Raw genomic sequence first — 18,390 nt, forward strand, 5'->3', positions numbered from 1 at the left:
ATCTACACTTCAAATCAAAGATATGTGTACCCATAGGACAAGATTTGAGCGTCCTTGAACCACACTCAGATATTTCAATAATTTTCAGGTTTGGTGTTTGAGTTTGAGGAACCATATATCAGCCGAAGTTGTCACCGGCGTCGCTTGGATGGTGATAACGCCGGATTAGAAACCCATTTCCGACTCATCCTTCTCTCAATTCAACAGACTCTCAATTCGATGGATTGAGGCTTGAGACAAAAATTCACCAATTATCGGCTCTAAAGAGATGAAAGAGAGAGGAGAAAAAATGTTCGGTCGATTTTTTTTTTCTTTTTCTTTTGTTAATTTCACCAACCAATGACAGACCGACACATATAAAATCCTAAAGGATTCTAAAAATGTTTAACTTAGAATCGATTTTAACGTTTATCATGTATTTTGATTTATTTTTAATCTTAAACATCTCTTAAAAACTCCTAAAAAACCACCGTTGAGTTTGCTCTTACTACAATTACTCGAGATTATACTATTACTACTATTTATAAAAATTAAGTAGACTCGGTTCATAAAAAAGTGCTGTAAGAAGAAAATAACACTATCAACGACAACGCGTGTAAAGAAGAAAAGTTACACTTTAGAACCCCTATTTTTTAGCCATTGTCAAATTTTAATATTTCCAAACCATGTTATTGGTTTATTCTAAGGTAAGAAAAAAGAAATCTGAATGTACATATAACTTTAGATAATTACGAACATATCACATTCTTCACTAATTGCATTGCAACTCCAACAAACCATTTTATGAGCTCTAGTTAAGTACTTTTGAATTTCAACTATGAGTGGATCTAGAGGATTCGATTCTTGGTAAAGAGTAAAAATGGACTTTTATTCATCAAAAAAAAATACAAAGAGTAAAAATGGAATTTATCTAATTAACTTATATAGCCAATGTTTGAAGATTAAATATCGGGTGTATCATGCATGTGACTCTATTACTTATACACCCTACATCTCGCCCTCTCTATTCAACCACAAATATGGTAGATTTTTTTAATTTCTTCAACAATTTTTACTTTAATTTCTTTCAATTTTTTTTCTTAGAGTCAAAACAAATTCAGTTTTTTTGTTTGCAAATTTGTGATCTTCTTTGCATAAACGAGAATCATTAATAATATTAGCAATAAAAGTGAATCTGCATGCATGTCTTTATTCGAGTCTTATTTAACTATGAATCTGACGAAAAGGAACATCATTGGCGGAACTAAATGGAGATCAGAAGTGTTAAAAGAATAGAAAGAGTAGAGACCCAACGACATGACTATATATGAAAACCATCACACAAAAAAAATTGTTCTTCCTTACTGTCCTGTTGATATATCTTTTTGTTATCAATCATCGTGTTGTTGTTGTTGTTACTTGTTAGCCATTAAACTTAGGATGATATTGTAAATCTAATAAGGGGGGCAAAGTAGAGAGAAAGGCACATGAGAGAGTTGTGGTGTTGTTTTGTTGTAATTCTCCAAAGTACGCCAGAAAGCTTTTTTCTCTCATCCCATGTGCTTACTCTCCCCCAGTCCCCACTTTTCTATAAATTAATTTCCATTTCATTCATTTTTTATGGTCGGCTTTTAATTTTTTTATAACATTTTTAAAAAAAGTTCTATATCACACTTTTTATGCCGGTTTTGACTGGGTTCACACTTCAGAGTTACAATAATAAGCCAATAATACTCCCAATTCATCGGACTACAATAATACAGTCGACATTTTTGTTTAACTATTTTGTTTTACAACAGTAGAACTTCGAAACAAATTAAAACCATACCTTATCGAATTTTTGGTTAACATCAAACCATGATGGCTGATAGTTAAAGACAAAAGTAAAAGTCCTTAACACAATAATACAAAAAGTTTTCAGAATATTGCGTCATTATCAACTCGACACCCAACTTGTGAGTCTCCAATCTCAATGATTATGTGGTCATTATCGGTATTTTCATATAAAAATACTATGAAAACTACTCCCTCTCACAAATGTTGAGTGGCTCACAGATTTGATCACTAGCTAATCAGTGGTTTAGTCCTACTACTATCATGTTTCAAGCCGGATCCTTCATCACGTGCAAAAATTCCTTCAAAAACAAATTAGCTGGCTAACCATCAATTATTTACAATTTTTTCGTATCCACGTGTCGGATATTTCAAACTTTTTAATCATGTGTGTATTTGTATTTAATAATATAGGATGACTGACGTAAATTATAAATAACGTATAATGCATAACTCGTTTCAAAGTTCTGTTTGCGTTAAGGGCATCATTAATGGGAGAACTTTTTTTTGTATTCTTAGATTAAATATATAGTGAAAATAATGTTAGATTTAAGATCATAGGTAAAAAAAATGAGAAAACTAATTATGGTGTTTTTAGAATAAAGATATAGTGAAATAATGTAAGATGTAAACTTCCCTTCTATTAAATCATTCTTCTGTTTAACATAAGAAACTAAAAAAAAAATCAAACATTGTCTATTTACTTCTCTGCAAGACGACTACAATCTTCATAGTTTTTGAACAATGTTTTCAAACTAAGTGGTTGGTACAATCGAAGTCATAAAACAATTAACTTTTTGAGTAATGTGAAATTCACATGATAGTTATGGCCTAAGAATGAACCATTGATCTTCGGATCGGACCCAAATCAAATGCAAGAATTATATAGAGGGTCAAAGAAATCAAGAAATATATGACATTTTGATTTCGAGTTCTTAAAGAAGAAAATGGCACAAAAAGAAAAGTAAAAAACGAGTTCGAGAATCAAGAGGGAAACAAAAAGAAAGCAAGAAGATGCTCACTATGTGAAACTCTCCAAAAAACCCATTTTATAATCATTCGATGATAGCCTGAATAACTCCCGCACCAACAGTCTTACCTCCTTCTCTGATAGCAAACCTCGTACCTTGTTCACAAGCAACCGGCACAATAAGCTCAACAACAATCTTGACTCGATCACCGGGCATAACCATCTTCGACTCCTCGTCTTTGTCGTTCATAATCTTTGTCACTTTACCCGTAACATCAGTCGTCCTCATGTAGAACTGAGGCCTATAACCTGCAAAGAACGGGGAATGCCTCCCACCTTCTTCTTTCTTCAACACATACACAATCGCTTCAAACTTGGTATGTGGAGTAATGGATCCAGGCTTAGCTAAAACCATACCTCTCTGAATATCAGCTTTCTGAATACCCCTAAGCAACAACCCTACATTGTCACCAGCTAAAGCCTCATCAAGAATCTTCTGAAACATTTCGACCCCAGTGACAGTGTAGTTCCTAGTCTCCCTCAAACCCACTAAATCTACAGTCTCTCCTACCTTAATCGTACCTCTCTCAACACGCCCTGTAGCCACGGTACCACGTCCGGTGATAGAGAACACATCTTCAACAGCTAACAAGAAAGGCAACTCAGTTTGTCTCTGAGGGATTGGGATGTAACTATCAACAGAATCCATAAGTTCGTAAATCTTATCTACCCATTTGTTATCACCTCTCTTCACATTAGGATTCTGAGTGAGTGTCTCTACAGCTAACAAAGCAGAGCCAGATACAATCAGAATATCATCACCGTTAAATTCATAAGACGAGAGAAGTTCACGAACCTCAAGCTCAACGAGCTCTAGCTACTCCGCATCATCTACTTGATCCTCTTTGTTAAGGAACACAACCATATCAGGAACACCAACCTGCTTAGCCAAAAGGATATGCTCTTTAGTCTGAGGCATAGGACCATCAGCGCCGGAGACAACGAGGATAGCTCCGTCCATCTGAGTAGTAGTAGTAGTGGTCAAGGAGTAAGAAGGGAGGAAATAGGAAGAGAGGGTTAGGGTTTTGAGCTTACCAGAGGTGGAAATGGCGGAAACAGGTGCGGGGTAAAGAGATGGAGAAGGAGAAGAGTAGGAACAGAGGAGTCTAGAGGAAGAAGAAGAGCAAGCGGTTGGAGCCGATATCGCCATGGAAGACGGATTTGGAGGAGAAATCGAGAATCCTAGGGTTTTGATTGGGGGAGACGAAGAAGAAGAAGATTTGGGGATAGAGTGAGGTTTGTATAGATTTCGACAAAGGCTCAGCTTGAATTTGTGAGATTTTCAATTGCCGGAAAACTGACCTTTGACGGTGAAGGGAAGAAATGAAAATTTTTCTTTCTTTCCAAAACATCTCGACCAATGACGTGAAGCCACGACACATGAGAACTAGGCTTGGATCAGTTCTCATTTAAGATCAGAAAATTTGATCTAAGCCCACTATTCACTTTTTTATTGATTTTTTTGGGCTTAGAACACACCATGTATTCCTCCGTTAATGATGGCCTAAAGGTTTAGCATGGAGAATGTGTGTGTATGACTTTTAAGAAGATTTGAAGAGATCCATTCAACAAAACATGCATGATATTTTGAATATAGTACTATATTGTTTTTAAAAGACTTTTGAATAATCTTTAGAGGATATTTCATTATTTTGGGTCGAAACAGGTAACCGTACGTGTTGCAACATTTGCAACTGTCCATCTATAATGTGAAAAGTATCAAATTAATTTAACATGACTGTTTAAAATTAAATTCGGAAGAAAAAAAAAAGATGGAAAAATATTGGGAATTGTCGGCAAAAGATAAAATTGAAGAAGGTGAAATTAGGTCAAAAAATAGTTATATGTACAATAGTTATTACCGAAACTATAATAAATTTGAAAACGATGCATCACTGGTTTTGACAAAAACGTCGAATTAGAACAAACATGACTCAAACGTATAGAAGAATCAAAATATACGCATCTACTATCCGAATAGTAAACTTAATAGCTTTGTTTATCTTACTGCAAATCTTATCTTAAGAAGTTTGGTGACGGGATTAAATCTTGAGAGACCTATCTAATCAGCCCACTAGAATAATAATATAATATTGTCCCACTAAATTCGATAACAAATCATCTTTTAACGTTAAAGCATCTTTTTTTATAAATTGTTTCATTAGATTGTTTTATATATGGATCACGGGACTACAAGAAATAAAAAGTGGACGTGACATTTATATTTTCTGTTTTTTGTTTGCTCCGTTATCTCTAGTTTTATGCGTATGTTATACGATTTGGACAATACCATATTAAAAGTATATAATAAGGTTCTCTTCTCCTATAGAAGAATAACATCCGTGTCAATACAAATCACAAGGAAATTATTTTATCTAATACACTTCAGTTTTATCTCAACAGTGTATGTTAGATATTTACCTTTTTAATGGAAGAATTTTCAGATTACACATTCAACCTTGTGAAACTTCTTTGTTTTGTAACTTGAAAAAAGAAAAAAAGTGTATACAATAGGAGTTTTGGAAGTCAAGCTGTTAAAAGGAAAAATCCCTAAACAACCGTGTTTGATAAGTCGTATAATACAAAGTAAGAAAGTTGTTAATCCATTTTAGCTGCAATTAACCCGACAATTAGAAATGTGCTCTTTTTTTTTGAAAAAGTGAAGCAAGAACAAAATTCAACGAAAGAATTATTGAAAGTTTTACTTATTTGACAAATCTCACTTTTCGTGTTTTGTTTTCAATCTGATTGAAAAGAGAGATAGGTTTAAAAAAAACTTTACTTAACGAGGAAAAAAAAAAGACAAAATGACTTTACAAAAAATGCAAATAAATAGCTTTAAAGGAAGAAAAGATTCCTCTCGTCTCTTCCTTTGTTCACATCCCTTTCGTCTTTATTTATTTTTTTCCTTTTCTTCTCTTTTATTAATTAATCATTTATTACTGCTCCTCCCTCCCTCAATTCTTTCAAAAACTATACTCCTACATAATTTTTAATTTATACTATACAGCAAAAAAACAAAACTCATACGGCGCTATTTTCAGCACCGCTATTTCTAATTGATTCCTTGCGTCTAATTCAAAATCCATGATTACTATTATTGACCACCTAAAAAAAATAAAGAAAAATAAATCTATACTCTTTGAAATTCTATACAATGTAGACAAAAGGAATATTATAAAAAAAAAAAATCTGTATCCATTAGGTGTCTATAACTTAATTACCAAATCAAGAACAGCGTTGAAAATAAATTGTTCATTAAAAGAAGGATCCCTTTATATTTGCTAACAACAATATTTGTTGTCCCATTACATTCATAAATTTTTTTGACTCCAACAATTAATACGGTAGTACAGTAGTATTTTGTATCAGACCTCGAGTTTTGTAGAGAAATTAAATAAAGTTGTTACTTTCCATTTTTTTCACCTTCCCTCTCTCTCTCTCTCTCTCTCTCTTCCTTCCTTCTTTCTCTGTGTAGCTTTACCTTTTGTACCTAAACCTCTCTCTCTCTCTCACACACTCTCTCGCTTGGTTGCTGTTTCCTGTTGTTACTCTCTTTATTTCTTCTTCGTTCGTCTTCTTCTTCCTCTCTCTCTTTCCCAGAAGCTGCCACTGATGTGAGTTTCTCTATCTCCCTTCCGATTTGTCAATTTTTTTTTTCTCTTTTTTTTTTTTTTTGGCACTGATTTGTGCTTAGCTTACACATTGCAGCTAGATTCCCCGATCTGTGGGGAGAGAACTTTTCTCTTACTCTGTGTTCATTGTTTATTGCAGAGATAGAGAGAGAAAGAGAGAGGTTAAGAGAGAAACATGGCAGGGGGTGGAGCTCCAGCACCCAAAGCAGATGAACCTCAACCTCATCCTCCTAAAGATCAACTTCCCAACATTTCTTACTGCATCACCAGTCCTCCCCCTTGGCGTAAGCTTCCCTCTTCTCTCTTCTCCCCCCCCCCCCTTCTTCTAGATTCCAAGTTTAAAAAGCTTCTTCTTTATCGGTGGGGGGTTTTTTTTTGTCACTTTATTCGGCGTTCTTCTTTTGAACAATGTCTCGACGACGACCTTTAAGACTACAAACTCTTGTTTTACTTGTTCGATTCTCGTTAGATTTGTCTTTTTCTTCTTCTTCTTCACTGTTCTTAGTCTTACCTAATCTGTTGCTAAATTTGTGGGGTTTGTCTTCTTTTATTATCATTCTCTGGGTAATGTTGGAATGATAACGAGTTACTATTTAATCTCTTCCATATGTTCATTCACACATCTAGACTTGGTGGATTAATCGGTTTAAACCCCAAATCCAGACACTGTGTTGCAATGAGTTGGTTTTGGTATTCGTTAGTTTCCATTAATACTTAACTTATCTTCTTCATGTTTGTGTTTCAGCTGAAGCTATTCTTCTCGGATTTCAACATTACCTTGTGATGCTTGGCACAACAGTGCTCATACCTACTGCTCTTGTTCCCCAGATGGGAGGTGGATACGTAAGTCCTCCACAGCGTTTACTTATAAAATTATAATAACGAGCAAGGCAAATCAATTGGTGTCACTGATTGTAAATGATTTTTGCTTTGATTTTGATTTTTCTGTAATTTTCAGGAAGAGAAGGCAAAGGTGATCCAGACTATTCTCTTTGTTGCTGGAATCAACACATTGCTCCAAACGCTGTTCGGGACTAGGTTGCCTGCTGTTATTGGAGCTTCCTACACCTTTGTACCGACAACAATTTCCATCATCCTCTCTGGCAGATTCAGTGATACCTCTAATCCTATTGAGGTATGATTTTATGACTTCCTCTTTATTTTATAATGTTTGATTTCATCATCTCTATGACCCTTTCTTGGTGCTATATATTATAACAACAAAGAATATGTTTTGCTTTCTTTAGAGATTTGAGAGGATAATGCGGGCAACCCAAGGCGCCTTGATTGTTGCTTCTACCCTGCAGATGATTCTTGGTTTCAGTGGTCTCTGGCGTAATGTTGTTAGGTTAGTCTGAACAAAAATATGGTCTTAGATGTCACAGCATTAGCTTTCTCAGACTTGTCTTCAGCATTACATTAACGACGAGGCGATGCTAATTTCTTTTGTATATCATTTACAGGTTCTTAAGTCCTATTTCAGCTGTTCCCCTGGTGGGTCTCGTTGGTTTTGGGCTGTATGAGTTTGGTTTCCCGGGGGTAAGTCTACTCTAAATACACTGAAACACAAAACAGTTTTAATGAGCCAGACCAGAAACTCTTAATTTCTTCGGTTGTTAATATCCCTTTTTACATTTCAGGTTGCTAAATGCATAGAGATTGGACTGCCTGAGCTTCTTATTCTAGTATTCGTTTCACAGGTAACTCACTAACAGATTAAACCTGTCTAACTCCCAAAATCAAAAGCTATAATTATTACGGTTACCTGATTTCATGTGTTCATGTTTCCTGTTGCAGTACCTGCCTCATGTGATCAAATCAGGGAAAAATGTGTTTGACCGATTTGCTGTGATATTCGCGGTGGTGATTGTGTGGATCTATGCTCATCTTCTTACAGTTGGTGGGGCTTACAATGGTGCTGCACCAACTACACAAACAAGTTGCAGGACAGATCGTGCTGGAATCATAGGTGCTGCCCCATGGTAAGTGATTACTAATGACATTTCCACTAGAATTTTGCAGTTTAAGCAGAACAAAAGAGCATCAAGAAATAGAGTATCAAAAGATAAATGTGATTCATAATTGTGATCTCATTGGATTCGTTGATTTTTAAAACTCAGGATAAGAGTTCCATGGCCTTTCCAGTGGGGTGCCCCGTCGTTTGATGCTGGAGAAGCTTTTGCAATGATGATGGCTTCTTTTGTTGCTCTAGTTGAGGTCTGTGATTATCTTCTTCATGTTTTAATCTTTCGAAATACAATGATTGTGCTCTGTTATTCTGTTCATTCATTCTTGTTTCTTGTTTCTTCTGTGTCTGGCTGAACTTTAAAGTCAACCGGTGCTTTTGTCTCTGTCTCGAGATACGCAAGTGCAACGATGTTACCACCATCTATTCTCAGCCGCGGTGTTGGCTGGCAGGTAACTCAGCTACATTTTGAAGTTATGATGTTGCTGAATCTATGTTGATCGAATTCTGAAGTGTTTATGCTATGTTTTGTGGAACAGGGAGTTGCGATTCTAATATCAGGGTTGTTTGGTACTGGAGCTGGTTCCTCTGTCTCTGTGTAAGCATCTCAGAGATGATAAATGATCTGATATTATTAATTTCTCTAGATATTTTGGTATGAAAGTTGGTTTTCTCCCTCTTTCCTGCAGAGAAAATGCGGGGTTATTGGCCTTGACTCGAGTTGGCAGTCGAAGGGTTGTCCAGATAGCTGCAGGCTTCATGATATTCTTCTCTATTCTTGGTTAGCTGCAAATCTATATCAACAAATGAAAGAACAATCTTTTGCTTGAAATCTATTCTGTACTGATGATCCATCATATGCTAATGCAGGAAAATTTGGAGCTGTGTTTGCTTCAATTCCCGCACCCATCATTGCTGCTTTATACTGTCTCTTCTTTGCGTACGTGGGAGCTGGAGGTTTGAGTTTCCTTCAGTTCTGCAACTTAAACAGCTTCAGGACCAAGTTCATCTTAGGCTTCTCTGTCTTCCTTGGCTTGTCCATCCCTCAATATTTCAATGAGTACACCGCAATCAAAGGATATGGTCCAGTCCACACTGGGGCTCGTTGGGTATGTAGTAACCAATTCACTGTTCTCTTTCCATTGAAATTGGTTTTTGGTAGAATAATCCACAAATGCCTAAAACTCCACCCATCTTTTGATCCAATAGCAAAGAATTGAGTTTAGCTTGGCCTGAGCTAATGAAACTCTTATTCTCTTTACATATTTGGCAGTTCAACGATATGGTGAATGTTCCGTTCTCCTCAGAGCCTTTTGTTGCTGGAAGCGTCGCCTTCTTCTTGGACAACACATTGCACAAGAAAGACTCTTCGATAAGGAAAGACCGAGGAAAGCACTGGTGGGACAAGTTTAGATCTTTCAAAGGTGACACAAGAAGTGAAGAGTTCTACTCTCTTCCTTTTAATCTCAACAAGTATTTCCCATCTGTCTGAAAGGGGAAGAAGAGAAGAGCAAAGATATAACTGGAAACAAAAGTGGTGAAAACTCAAGAGTTTCACCATTTTTGCCTTGAGTTTTTAAGCCTCTGTGTCTCGGTTCTTTTTACAACTTTGGAAACTTTAAATATCTCTCACATTTCTAGTCTTATTTACAAGAATGATGATGAATCTTAAGAGCATTGTTGTTTACTCTCTCTCTAATTGTCTTTGTAAATCCGAGGGAACACTACTTTGTGATTTTGATTAGTTTCTAAACAAATTTTTAGCTGAATTTTGCTAAACGTCTTGATTTTAAAGTTTAACTAAGATAATTGATTGATTATGTCGAAACTTTAAATAAAATTTGGTGAATAATTTATGAGCACAAGATTAAGATAATAGGGCGACCTTTCACTCTTGCGTGAGGTGCTTGTTCTCTGTTAAATAAAATATAGAGGCATTAAGGCAACTTTTGTATGTTATCTTAATTAGTGGACAAGCAAAAGGTTAAGATTACTTTGTTTTGTAAGGCTGATCGATTAACACAGTAATTAATTAGAAATGTTCAATAATTAAAGTTTAATACGACACAGGCTTTCAGGAGATCGAGATAAAGTGTACAGTAAGCATGTGAATAGGGTTGATTGCACGAGGGGAATATTATTACTTCATTTTTGGTTGTCATTTTCGTTATTTTAATTTCCACAAAAAGATCATCATTGCCTTTAAAAAAAAAGATTTATAAAAAGTTTGTTTTTTTTAGTTGACAAAACAAAATTGTTTATTTTTGTTGTTCCGCAAACTATTTATCTTTTTTTCGTATTGAATTCGCATTTCTGAATTATATAACTATTATTACTAATTTAAGTAGTAGATTTAATTATCTTTTATTAAACGCCATGTCTACTGTGAATATTATTATATACACTTATCTAAATTCAATATTTTTTTATGGCAGCAATTCAAATGTTTTTTTTTTATTGAAAATTGAGTTGTAGTAATCGAAAAAAAACCTTAACTTATGTGGTTAAAACGTTTAAAACAATTGTATAGATAAGAATCTTAGAATAATTTGGTTATAAATTATAAACAGCAGCCAAATTTGTTTTCTACAACGTTAGTTGTAGAAATTATTTTAACAAAATTAAAACTAGGATAAAAAAACAGAATATAATAAAGAAGGAAATTAAAATTTGGTGAAAGTATTTTCTAAAATAGTGGTCCAGTAGTAGTTACTAGTTGATATATATATATATACTCTTTAACTTTTGAGATGCATGTAGTAGAGTGATTATCTTACAAAAGTTAGTGATTAACTTCTTCTGTTCTGACTTGTGAATTAGTAATTTACTCTGCATAGGTTGAACTGAGCTAAGCTAAGTGATATTACTATTACTAGCAAACTAGCATATACAAGAATTAAAATGGTTAATAGATTCGTAGTATCAAAGGCTTTACAGATTTAATTAAAAAGCTTACTTGGAATCTACTTTTTCTTGAAAGATTCCAGCCAAGCAAAACACTTGGGGGGGGGGGGGGGGGGGGGGGGGGCTCTGTACGGACAGTCCAAAACATAATAATCAATTGAGCAATTACGATCATTATTCTATACCTCTCTATTTAGAGACTCTTTCTAATAATAATACTCTCCCATCTAAGTGTTGATCGAATATTAGAGATACTCAACTACATAATTATTACCACCTCATTCGTACTACTTTTTTTATATCATTAAAATTGAAAATAATAAATAATTGATGACAAAATGGATGAATAATACAGTATGAAATAAAAGGGTGAGTATTATTGTATAAAGGGAATAACGTAAGAAGAAGCTATTCTCAATCAGTACAGACGACCCCTCCCTCTACCTAGCTACGCTTACTCCCTCACTCTTCTCTCTCCTACTTTTCTCCGCCGTGAGAGAGAGAGAGAGAGAGAGAGAAATGGGGAACTGTCAAGCGGCGGAGGCGGCAACGACGGTGATACAACGACCAGACGGTAAATCGGTGAGATTTTACTGTACAGTAAACGCTAGCGAAGTGCTTAAGTCTCATCCCGGTCACCATGTAGCTCTCCTTCTTTCCTCCGCCGTACCTCACGGCGGTTCTCTCCGCGTCACTCGTATCAAACTTCTACGTCCTTCCGATAATCTTTTGCTCGGCCATGTCTATAGGCTCATCTCTTCGGAAGGTATTAAATATATCACTCAGTCTCTCTTGCATAAATCACACATAAAATGTATTTTAGTTTTGAAGTCAGGAACAAGAAACGAAAAATAAAAACCTAACGTAACTCTTAGGGCTTTGTTCAGTTTGTTTCTTCTGCTCCACGTTCAATTACAATCATCACTGATGAAGTGTATAAAATTGTTAGGATTACTTTCTTCAATTATAAAGTAAGTTTTTTCTTGATTAATAGAGGTGATGAAAGGATTAAGAGCCAAGAAATCTGAAAAGATGAAGAAGATCCATGGAGAGTTTTCTGTAGCAGAAGAGGAGATTAACCCACTAACCCTAAGATCTGAATCTGCTTCTGACAAAGACACTCAGGTATTATTTATTATATATTACCTAACCACAATTGCTCTGTATCAGATTTGAGTTTTAATTCTCTGATTGAAACAATTAAGTGTTAACAAAGAATAACAGAGTTAGAGGTTTTTGATAAACAGAGAAGGATACATGAAAAGCAGAGAGGGGTGAACACAGGAGGAGCTACCAATAAAGTTAGAGCTTGGCAGCCTTCTCTTCAAAGCATATCAGAATCTACAAGCTAAACACTTCAATTTAATTTTTATTTGTTTTTTCTATCCTTTTTCTTTTACTTTTGACTTTTTTTTGTTATCATTTTGATTTCTCTTTGTATTGATGTTTTTCCCAATCAAATTGTAAAGAAAAAAAAACACCATTTGATTGTGGTAGAAGAAGCTTTCTTTTTTGTTTTAACTTAATAAAAACTGAAGAAAAAGATCCAAAGGATTTAATTTTTCTTCATTTTCTAGATTTTCTTTCACATTTTTTTTACTAATTATTATATCATTTATCGAGTTTCCAATTTTTACGTATTAAAATATGTGACTAATGTCAAATTTGTTGACCAAAAAACATTTATTTCATTAACTAAAACTAAATATTCAACACCTAATGCATCAATCATTACTTAATAACCAAAAAACTTATTATAAAAAGAACGATACAACCTAAACAAAATAATTATAGTTTTTATTCGTTTGCTTGATGCGAAAATTTGTTTATTGCACAAAAAAAATCTTTGTAATGAGAAAACAAAATCATTTACACAGCTTTTTTTAACTCACAATATTGACAACAAGCTTGCAAAATTGCATATAATCATCTCAAAATAAAAGTCTTCATCAAAGATCTTTTGAGAATACCAAAAAGGTAAATCTGTATGTACATCTTATTTTCCATATTAACCCCTTGTATACGGCATCGTTTACATCGCACGTGCGCACTCACCGACTTACAAAAGATTCCACACGAATAAGTAGGGGTATTAAAGTCATTTCAGCATCGAGCGAAATTGTCTGAGCGGAGAAGAGGAGTTTCCGTTATCCCTTTATATCATCTCTTCTCTTTGATTTTTTTATTAAATTAAAACATTAAAAGAGAAAATAAAATAAAATAATATAAAAATCTTCACGTTTCTTCTCTCCCTATCTCTCCCTCTCGAGTCTCTCAAGCGACCAAATCTGAATTTAGGGTTTTTGAGAATCTTCATCTTCGATTTCGAATTCTTCCAATTCTTTTTAATAACCCTTTACCACTGTTGTAATCTTTACTCCGTCACAGGAATCAATCAACGAATCATGATTTCAGATTCGATCACCAACGCTTCTGCTACTGCGGCTCCTCCTAGCACCTCGAGAGATTGTGGAAAGAAGAAGAGGGTAACGTTATCTCTTCCACATCTCTTTCGTCGTTTCTCCTTAAATCTCATCCCTTTCTCTCCAATTTGATTCAAAGTTTTGATTTTTTTTTTTATTTGGCATTGTGTTTTTGCAGAACAATAAGTCTGCTAAGATAAAGCAGAACAAGCTTGGTCTCCGTCGTGAGCAATGGCTTTCTCAAGGTATGTTTTAATTGTTGTGTGTTTTTGCCTTCTTTCTATTGGTTTGGTTAGATTTGGTGTATGTATTGATTCTGTGTGTTTGATTTTACTATTGTTAGTTGCGGTGAGCAATAAGGGAGGAGGTAAAGAGGAGAGTAGTGTTAATCGCAGTGGGAAGCCTGATCGGAGAAGTAACCAACCACCAGTGGTGGAGAGTTTAGATGGGGTGCGTAGAGAAGAGGATAATACTAACGGTGGGAATACTAATCTTCATCATGAGAGTTTTATGGAGTCACCTTCGAATAGCTCTATGGGAGGTACAGATATAAGTACTAACTACAGTGGGAGGAGTAGCAGGAGTAGTAGTAGCAGCAGTGGCTTTTGCTCCGGTAACATAACAGAAGAGGATAATGCAGAGGATGATGATGATGATGATGATGATGGGTGTGTGGATGATTGGGAAGCTGTTGCTGATGCATTAGCGGCTGAGGAAGAGAATGAGAAAGAGAATCATCTCCGTGAGTCTGCCAAAGTGCAAGAGAGTCTTGGACAATCATCTTCTAATGTGGGTGATTCGGTTGGTGGTGCATCAGGTGCTGTGTGTGTTGAAGATGTAAAGCAGGATTGCTCGAGAGTGCCATCAAGGAAGCAGAAGAGTAATAGAGCTTGGAGGCCTGATGATGACCTTCGCCCACAGGGGTTACCTAATTTGGCTAAGCAGCTTAGTTTTCCGGAGCTGGACAAGCGTTATAGCTCTGTGGTGATTCCATCTTCATGTCCCATCTGCTACGAAGACTTGGACTTGACGGATTCGAATTTCCTGCCTTGTCCTTGCGGATTCCGGCTCTGTCTGTTCTGCCACAAGACAATTTGCGATGGAGATGGACGTTGTCCAGGGTGCAGGAAACCCTATGAACGGATAGCAGTCAAGGCTGAGACTAGTATTCAAGGTGGTGGTGGCCTAACAATTCGGCTGGCTCGTTCGTCTAGCATGTTTTGCAAGTTTTAAAAGGGAGAGGTGCGGATTTCGCAAACCATGTTCTGTTCGATTGCTCTATTTTTTTGCTTCAGTCTTTTGACTCTCTGGTTCTTTTCTAGCTTAGAAGATGATAATGTGGGTATAGTATTGTCTTTTGGCACTCGAGAACTTGAGCTTTGTTTTCTATGTCATCGATGGTTCTTAAGTCTGAAACACTGTGGTGATGATGTAGAGTGTGATGTGTGAATACATAAAAGGTGGTACAGAAAATTCAAATACATTTTAGATAGTTTCAATAATGATATGCTATGTTCTCTTTCTAATTCCAACTTTACAGTATTAAGGTGTTTGGTATGCATTTATTCCTTCCTTGTCAAACATTATTGAAGGTTGAAGAGTTATTCTGTTGCCATGGTGAATCTTCTTTATAAGTTCCTCATCACCAAAGCTTCTCTTTTAGAGTCACCATTCAGAGAGAGATGTACTCTCATGAGTACATGATCTTTTGGACTTGATTCTTATAGAAAACTTGTGCTTGATTCTTAACAATTTTCAGTAAACCAGCTTACAAATCTCTTGTAAGGAAAAAAACTAAGATTACTCTAATGAATATAATATACTTTTGCTCCTCTCTATACCATTTACATTACTACTATGTGATTGAACTCACTGAAGTCAATCAGCAAAAAAAACCGTAAGGGCTGGAAAATTGTATAGGTCATTGAGCTGGAGAGAATCATCATCAGTCATTAAGCTCTGAGATGCAGACGTGGAATTTGCATCGGAAAGCTCAGATCTTTGTGCGTTTGAGCTGTGATTGAACAGGTGAATCAAAAGAGTAGACATTCTCGGTTTCTAGCTCTCTCTTCTGAATACTCTTTGTGAAAGATAAATCTTCAACTTTCATTAGAGAATCTCTTAATCTTTTTACATCAGAGAGTTTTACAGGCTTCAGTAAGAAATCTTCAGCCCCTTCTTCAAGACATCTGAATGACAACAAAAAAAAATCACAAGAAAGATCAGTTTTAAGTAAACTCCAATCTCAATAAAGTTTGATAGCTTTGGATCAATAAGTTTTTTGTTTTTGTAGTGTATGTAGCAAACAATCATAAGATGGCCAGGTCATAATTGAGTTGGCCATTGTGCGTACACTAAACATATTCCTTTTTTAAAAAAAATATATTAAATCTGGCCTCTAGAGGTTTCCAAATATGCGAAGTGAATAAAAAAGCATGTGAGGTGGCTTTCACAATACCCTACCACAAGATTAGGCAAAGCAAAAGATCATATAATTATTATTTATTGTATAATACTATATCACATCACCAAAAACAGAATCAAATCCCAAAGTAGAGATTTTGCTGGTTAGAAACATCTTTATACACAAAATCATCTTGGGACCCATAAAAGATCACCAAAATCTCAACTTTTGATTAACTATGCAATCACCACCAAGAATGGTTTATTAGAAATCAACTTTTAAAACCATATGAGCATGATCTTTTTACTTTGGGATCTAATCCTTTTTTTTTTTTATTTTGTTTGTCAACCAAGAATTCCAAACAAAAATATTCACCAAATAAAATAAAGTTTGACTAATAATAACACCATCATTAAGATCGATCATAATATAAATATACCTACCTATCAATACGAGGCAAAATGTTCTCGGAGGACATAATCACCACCGGTACTTCTCTAAAAGCTGATGATTCCTGTTGAAAATTTACCAAAAAAGGATTAGATAAGCACATAATATTTATGAATTTTAACTCAACTAATTAAATCAGTGGAAATGTTTTGCTTACTTTGATCTTCTTCAAGAGTTCATATCCAGTCATACCGGGCATTGAGTAATCCGTCATTATTAAGTTAACCTTCAAATCCTGAAAACAAAACAAAGCAAAATCACCATTAGGTCATTTGCTTGATAGTTACGGCAAAAGTTTCATATTCTCTTGTAAATAATGATTTACCTCAAATCCCACGGATTTGACCTCAACATCCAATCCAAGGTATTGGAGAGCTCTTGTCGCACTATCGACAACAGTTACTGAAGAACACAAAAAAACAGAGGTTTTTATTCAGTTAACCTGTCTGAATTTGTAATAGAGTATTATAAATGGATGAGTTCTTGAAAAAAGAAAGATGTGTGTTTTTTTACCTTTGCAAGAAGAGACTCTGAGCAAACGCTCGATGAATTTCCGATCAACGTGACTGTCGTCGACGGCAAGAACATGAAGAAGATCCGGTGATCCAAACTTTGAAGGATCGTTGGCCATCTCCATCTTCCTTGGTAGCAAAACTTCAGCCATTTAATTTTATATTTGGATCGAAGAATGAGACAAATCTTTTGTAATAAATTGAAAGGAGTTGGAAGAATAGAGAGGAAGAGAAATATTGTATGATGTTGTGAAACAGTGGAGCTGGTTGGGTGATATATATACATATTAATAAGTTAAGAAAGAAATAAAAATAATTATAGAAAAAAAGAGGGAAAAAAATATGAATGAAATCGAGAGATTTTGCATATCTTCAAGATTTTGTTGTCAATTTGCTTTCAAAATCTTTATTTATTTATCTGTTTTTATTTTCTTTTTTTCTTTTTCTTTAAAATAATAGTTCGGTGGATTTATAAATAAGTCAAAACCAACTTTAAAGTCAAACCGGTTCAAGTTAAAACAAACCAGATGAATTTAGTAAAATGGGGATGTGAGTTTTAACCAACCCAAACCGCTACGTTATACCCGGTTCGATTATAAATTTAGCCGGATTAATGGGTTTACCAAAGAGAACCTATCTACAGTATTATTTTGTTTGAGTAACGTAATTTTGGGGAACTTGAATTCATGCGCATACTCAAGTGATTGAGTCGTCCAGGTTTCTTATAAAAGTCACAATATATGGAACAAGTATTTGGCTGAGATCAATATATGGAACAAGTTCAGATATTTGTATTTGGCTGAGATCAATATATGGAACAAGTATTTGGCTGAGATCAATATATGAGATAGAGGGAGTAATACATTGAGACAAGGAATTTTTTGTTTCGTTCCTCCCACGTCCCAAGTCCCAACAACCAATTATAACCATCTCACACGTTTGTAATTAAAGATCAACAATATCTGAACTCAGCTCATAAGACCTCACTTTTGCGATTTTGAAAACCAATTTATTCTTACGCAAACAAACTTGCAACCAACCAATAATCTCTCAAATTCACGTTCTCGTAGTGACTTTCTTGTACCAAATTTATATAAACTGATGATGGGTCTTAGTAGGGGCTAGCTAGGTCTATCTTTATTTTGTGAACCAAGCTAAGGAGTGATGGGGTAGACGTAGACTGCCTGAAAATCGATTTTTTTTTGCTTTTATTTTGGGAGTCATACATGTTGTAATTTTGAAAGGTGGTGTTAT

At 35.1% G+C, this 18,390-nt stretch overlaps 5 protein-coding genes across 6 annotated transcripts; 3 read left to right on the forward strand and 2 right to left on the reverse strand.

The window, feature by feature from the left end:
- Window positions 1–2,714: 2,714 nt before the first annotated feature.
- Window positions 2,715–3,816, reverse strand: LOC104762424 (elongation factor Tu, chloroplastic-like). The gene has a single exon (XM_087498727.1). It carries the CDS (start codon window positions 3,489–3,491, stop codon window positions 2,868–2,870), a length of 624 nt encoding a protein of 207 aa, XP_087354853.1. The 5' UTR covers window positions 3,492–3,816; the 3' UTR covers window positions 2,715–2,867.
- A 1,813-nt stretch (window positions 3,817–5,629) lies between these two features.
- Window positions 5,630–10,222, forward strand: LOC104762425 (nucleobase-ascorbate transporter 6). The gene is made up of 14 exons (XM_010485700.3): window positions 5,630–6,459; window positions 6,617–6,761; window positions 7,223–7,320; window positions 7,436–7,612; window positions 7,725–7,825; window positions 7,941–8,016; window positions 8,118–8,177; window positions 8,275–8,459; window positions 8,598–8,694; window positions 8,809–8,895; window positions 8,983–9,041; window positions 9,133–9,224; window positions 9,314–9,552; window positions 9,717–10,222. The coding sequence occupies exons 2-14, from the start codon at window positions 6,653–6,655 to the stop codon at window positions 9,933–9,935; spliced, it is 1,599 nt and encodes a 532-aa protein (XP_010484002.1). The 5' UTR covers window positions 5,630–6,459; window positions 6,617–6,652; the 3' UTR covers window positions 9,936–10,222.
- A 1,280-nt stretch (window positions 10,223–11,502) lies between these two features.
- LOC104762426 (uncharacterized) lies at window positions 11,503–12,923 on the forward strand. Its single transcript, XM_010485701.3, has 3 exons — window positions 11,503–12,113; window positions 12,342–12,472; window positions 12,595–12,923. Exons 1-3 carry the CDS (start codon window positions 11,867–11,869, stop codon window positions 12,697–12,699), a joined length of 483 nt encoding a protein of 160 aa, XP_010484003.1. The 5' UTR covers window positions 11,503–11,866; the 3' UTR covers window positions 12,700–12,923.
- A 487-nt stretch (window positions 12,924–13,410) lies between these two features.
- On the forward strand, window positions 13,411–15,296 carry LOC104762427 (uncharacterized). 2 transcript variants are annotated; one of them, XM_010485703.3, is made up of 4 exons: window positions 13,532–13,646; window positions 13,736–13,833; window positions 13,949–14,015; window positions 14,114–15,296. In XM_010485703.3, exons 2-4 carry the CDS (start codon window positions 13,753–13,755, stop codon window positions 15,001–15,003), a joined length of 1,038 nt encoding a protein of 345 aa, XP_010484005.1. In that variant the 5' UTR covers window positions 13,532–13,646; window positions 13,736–13,752; the 3' UTR covers window positions 15,004–15,296. The 2 variants fall into 2 exon arrangements, with proteins under 2 accessions (XP_087354854.1, XP_010484005.1); XM_087498728.1 differs by having other exon boundaries at window positions 13,411–13,833.
- Window positions 15,297–15,491: 195 nt separating this feature from the next.
- LOC104762428 (two-component response regulator ARR6) lies at window positions 15,492–17,524 on the reverse strand. The gene is made up of 5 exons (XM_010485704.3): window positions 17,138–17,524; window positions 16,950–17,026; window positions 16,782–16,859; window positions 16,618–16,688; window positions 15,492–15,959 (listed from the first exon to the last, which is right to left on the reverse strand). Exons 1-5 carry the CDS (start codon window positions 17,286–17,288, stop codon window positions 15,764–15,766), a joined length of 573 nt encoding a protein of 190 aa, XP_010484006.2. The 5' UTR covers window positions 17,289–17,524; the 3' UTR covers window positions 15,492–15,763.
- Window positions 17,525–18,390: the final 866 nt, after the last annotated feature.

The sequence above is a fragment of the Camelina sativa genome, chromosome 18 (assembly GCF_030686135.1).
Source record: "Camelina sativa cultivar CO46 ecotype springtype chromosome 18, ASM3068613v1".
NCBI classification, from domain to species: domain Eukaryota; kingdom Viridiplantae; phylum Streptophyta; class Magnoliopsida; order Brassicales; family Brassicaceae; genus Camelina; species Camelina sativa.